Source organism: Diorhabda carinulata, chromosome Y, assembly GCF_026250575.1.
Source record: "Diorhabda carinulata isolate Delta chromosome Y, icDioCari1.1, whole genome shotgun sequence".
Taxonomy (NCBI): Eukaryota; Metazoa; Arthropoda; class Insecta; order Coleoptera; family Chrysomelidae; genus Diorhabda; species Diorhabda carinulata.
In genome coordinates, this window is record NC_079473.1 from 9,001,704 (window position 1) to 9,007,041 (window position 5,338).

A 5,338-nucleotide genomic window follows, 5' to 3' on the forward strand; every position below is an offset into this window, starting at 1 on the left:
TTTAATTGTGAGGTCAAGTCAAGTCAATACCGTAAAAGAGGTACAATTAAACAAAAACTTACATTATTAGAAAAATTCATAGATAAAATTAACGAATCAGTTCCAGGATTTAATGAAATACAAATGCGATACGACAATCACTTAAATTTATTAGATGAATTTGACAAAATCCAATCGATTATAGAGTCTGAATGTAAAGAGGATGACTTAGATGAACAATTCAATGAACGCGATACATTTCAAGATAGATATTATGCTGCTTTTGATTTTTTGAAACAATTTATACAAACTTTACAACCACGTCTAGATACAAGCGTTGAACAAAATTCAAATTCAATTAACAACATTTCGTCGAATAATTTTGATCCTCTTCAGAATGTTTTATTACCAAAGTTAAAATTACCTAGCTTTGATGGAGAGTTTCATCATTGGCTTCAATTTAAAAACAATTTTAAAACTATCATATGTGACAATACAAATTTGAATGAGAATCAGAAATTTCAGTTTTTAAAGGCGTCTCTAGAAGGGTACGCTTCTCGATTTATTGAAGGTTTAGACAGTACAGACAAACCATTTGAAAGAGCTTGGAACCTTTTAGGTGAAAGATTTGATAAAAAACAATTCTTAATCGATAGCCATTTCAAGTCTATTCTAAGTGTGCAAAATATTGTTAGAGAAAATTATATACAATTCCGTAAGTTATTAGATGAAATTTCTAAACATTTAACTTCGCTAGAAGGCTTAGAGTTAACTAAAGATATTTTATACGACTCCTTTATTATTTATATTGTGTCCAATAAATTTTACAATGTTTGGACGAGTCTCAACAATCTTCTAAATCCATAGGCAATTTAAGTAAGAATAAGAACAATCCAGTACATATGCTTTTATCAACAAATAAATCATTGTCCTGTAATTATTGTAAACAAGCTCATACAATTTATAAGTGTCCTCAGTTTTTAGCTTTAAATGTTGATACAAGAATTCATAAAATTAAAAATTTGCACTTATGCGAAAATTGTTTACTTGCAGGTCATGATAAACAAAATTGTAAACACGGCAAATGTACAATATGCAAAAGGAAGCACAATACACTGCTTCACAAACAATATAATGTAGTACCCCCGGCAAATAATCCTTCTAATGAACCAACAACTTCGATGAATGTAGTTGTAAACCGAAATAATTCAAACACGATTTTAAAAGCGGAAACTTTCGCCAATTCACTGTTATCTTCCGTCTCATGTCAAATTAAAGACAACCAAGGCAATTTTCATCAAATAAGAGCACTGCTGGATTGTGGAGCTCAATCCAATATAATAACTGAAAGGCTATGTAGTTTACTAAATATATCATTGTTACCTACCAATGTCTCAATTTCTGGAATAGGTAAATCTGTATCTTATATAAATAAAAAATGTTCTATTTCTCTTTATTCTTGCGATAATGATCATGAATATACAATTTCATGTTTAGTCGTCCCTGTAATAACTGGTAATATTCCATTTGCTTATTTTAATCCTAGTACATTAAAGATACCGGAACATGTTCAATTATGTGATCCCAGTTTTGGATGTCCACAAGAAGTCGATTTATTGATGGGCGCCAATATATTTTGGGATTTGTTATTAAACGAAAAAATAAAATTGGGAAATAATATGTTAGTTAACACTGTATTTGGATGGATAGTAACAGGTGCGCTTCCAATTGATAATAATAAAACAATCATGTGTAACCTTTCAAGTCATATTCCTGAAGATGACCAGTTAAAGAAATTCTGGGAAATTGAAGAAATAAAAGGTAGTAATCAATTTTTATCTCAAGACGATATTGTGTGTGAGTCTTTATTTAACGAAAATACTTTCCGCATAGAAAACGGTCAGTTTGTAGTAAACCCGAAGCAATTAGAAGATTTAAGACATTAGAAAAACGGTTCGCGGATGTTCAATTTAAACAATTATACACCGATTTTATTCAAGAATATGAAACTTTAGGTCATATGACTAAATTAACTATTGAACCCGATGGAATTAAATACTTTTTACCACATCATGGTATTTTAAAAGAAATGAGTACGACAACTCGTTTACGCGTAGTTTTTGATGGAAGCTGTAAGACGTCTACAGGGTGGTCGCTTAACGATCTACAATATATCGGCCCTAAAGTTCAGAATGACATTATAAACATTCTTTTACGATTCAGAACATATAAATTCGTGGTTTCCGCTAACATATCAAAAATGTATCGTCAAATTCTCATAGATCGAGAGCATAGACCTTTACAACAGATACTATGGCGTGATAACCCCAAAAGTAACTTTTGCACTTATCACTTGAATACAGTTACATATGGAACTCGATCAGCTCCATATCTGGCTATCTAGTGTATTAAGACGCTAGCGGAACACAATATGAATCAATACCCCAAAGCCTGTGAAACAATACTAAAGGACATGTACGTGGACGATTTGTTGACCGGTTCTAACGATTTAATAGAATTACAAAAATTATGCAAAGACATATATGATGTCTTATCATCCGCTAATTTCATTTTAAGAAAGTGGATTTCTAATATTTTTCAAGTAGTTTGTGGCTTCAAAGATAACAATATCTCAAATGCAATTTTAGATATAGGTGATAAAGAAAGTTGTAAAACTTTGGGAATCCAATGGGACAATAAAAATGACATTCTAAAATATACAATTAAACAATTTACCCATCGAAACACAATTACTAAACGTCACATTCTTTCAATTATTGCTCAAATTTACGATCCTTTAGGGTTATTGAGCCCTTCAATAGTTATTGCAAAATTAATAATACAGAAATTATGGTCCCTACACATTAGATGGGATGAGCCTATTCCACAAGATATAGAACAAACTTGGTATCGATTTCAGAATGAACTTGGCAGATTAAATCAATTATCTATTCCTAGAAATGCTATTTATTTAAACTATGTACTTACAGATGTCCATTGCTTCTGCGATGCATCGAGAGATGCATATTCATGTTGCATATACTTACGTAGTGTTGACGATAGCGGAAATTATAACGTTCAATTACTATGTGCCAAAACCAAAGTGTCGCCACTGAAGACAATAACAATTCCAAAACTTGAATTGTGTGCTTGTCTTCTAGGAGCACAACTAGTAAATACTGTGGTCAATGCCCTCAATTTAAAAAATATTCATTATTGTTTGTGGTCCGATTCTCAAGTCGCCCTATGTTGGATTAACACGGAACCCAATTTATTACAGACCTTTGTTGCTAATCGCGTATCTAAAATACAATCTCTCACGAACATTGAAAATTGGAGGTATGTTAGTACTAAGGAAAACCCTGCAGATTTAGCATATCGATGTATAATGCCTAAAATGCTGATGTCAAGTGCAATTTGGTGGAAAGGACCTCAATTTTTATTGTTACAATCATCAGATTGGCCAATTACTAATTTTTCAATTTCTAAACACGATCTCCCAGAACTAAGAAAATCTAAAACTATTTTGGTCATATCACAACATACAAAAATTTGTGATTTATTTACAAAATTCTCTTGTTTACAACGATTAAAAAGAGTCACAGCATATTGTATGCGTTTTATCAATAATGCACGAAAATCTGATACCAAAGTTATTGGCCCATTATCAGTTGAAGAATTGGAAAACACCAATACTATTTTAATTAAATTATCTCAAATGGAATCATTTTCCGAGGAGCTAGAATTACTTCGTAAAACCAAGCAATTAGATGCTAAACATAAATTTGCCTCATAAATCATCAGAGTTAGGGGACGATTAAAAAATACTTACTTACCATTTAACATCAAACATCCAATCTTACTCTCAAGTAAACACAATTTTACCAAGCTAATTTTTAATCATAAACATAGTCAATTGTTACACCCAGGACCACAACTACTATTAAGTTCGGTTCGACAATTCTACTGGCCTGTTGGTGGTTCTATATTAGTCAAACAAACAGTGAGAAATTGCGTGAATTGTTTCAAGTTCAATCCTATTCCATTTTCCTGTCCAATGTCAAACCTACCGAATGAAAGAATTAGGCCTACGCTTCCATTTGAAGTGACCGGAGTTAATTATGCCGGCCCATTCTATATTTTGAACAAACCAGGTAAAGGAGCTAAACTTAATAAATGTTATTTGGCTATTTTCGTTTGTTTTTGCACTAAGGCAATACATTGCGAAATAGTAACTGATTTAACTTCCAACAATTTCTTAGCATGCTTAAAACGCTTTGTATCTAGACGAGGTGTTCCCAAAATAATATATTCCGATAACGGAACTACATTTCACGGCACTAACAACTTATTGAAAGATCTTAGTAAATTTTTATTCAACAATCAGGCCTCTATTGTCAATTCTACCAGTCAATATAATATACAATGGAAGTTTATTCCTCCGTACACACCCCAAATCATGGCGGATTGTGGGAAGCAGCCGTTAAAAGTTGCAAATTTCATTTGAAGCGAGCTCTTATTAATAATAATGTGACTTACGAAGAAATGTGCACCTTAGTGATACAAATCGAAGGTATATTAAACTCTCGACCATTGTTTGCGCAATCAAATGACCCTAATGACTTGTCACCCATTACACCATCCCATTTCTTAATAGGTCGAGTTCTGACCTCCATTCCCAACATTGACTATACTAATACCAACAAGTATCGTTTGACTCGATTAGAACACATCCAGAAACTCTACCAAAAATTTTGGCGAAGATTTTCAAGACAATATATTTCTCAGCTACATCAGCAGTACAAGTGGAAAGACGCCCCATCAACTATTTCTGTGGGCACTTTAGTCTTAATAAAAAACACCCTATATCCACCATGCCAATGGCCAATGGGAATAATTAGGAAATTATTTCCCGGAAGAGACGGCATTACAAGAGTTGCAGAAGTCCAAACCCATAAGGGACTAATTATTCGTTCCATCAGACATTTGTGTCCATTACCAAGACAAGAAGACATAGACAATTAAATCGATTTATTGCAATCTTAATACAGTGATAGACTTTGTAAACATAGGTATATATTATCAAGTAAATTTCTACAATAAGCTGTTTTGAAGGCATCCCTTCAAAGAGGGGGCTATTATGTTAAAATTAATCTTTAAAATAATTTTTTATTATGTTAAAATAAGTCGAAAACGTGGCAACGCCGCTCAACATAAAGTTTTTTCTATTTTTTGTATTAATTAGAAATGTGTTGTTGTTATATCGCCATTAAAACCCAACTAACACATGTTTTAATATTATTAATAAATAATACAGTCCACACATCAACAATTAGTTTATTTGAACCAGCAAAGAATT

General features: G+C 32.3%; 1 protein-coding gene across 1 annotated transcript; it reads left to right on the top strand.

Annotated features, from left to right (window-relative positions):
* The first annotated feature begins 2,410 nt into the window (after positions 1–2,410).
* On the top strand, positions 2,411–3,775 carry LOC130902897 (uncharacterized). Its single transcript, XM_057815179.1, has one exon. It carries the CDS (start codon positions 2,411–2,413, stop codon positions 3,773–3,775), a length of 1,365 nt encoding a protein of 454 aa, XP_057671162.1.
* The last annotated feature ends 1,563 nt before the right edge of the window (positions 3,776–5,338 follow it).

What these genes read in the sequence shown, in the direction of transcription:
- LOC130902897 (XM_057815179.1), top strand. Translation starts at nt 2,411, where the DNA reads ATGAATCAATACCCCAAAGCCTGTGAAACAATACTAAAGGACATGTAC.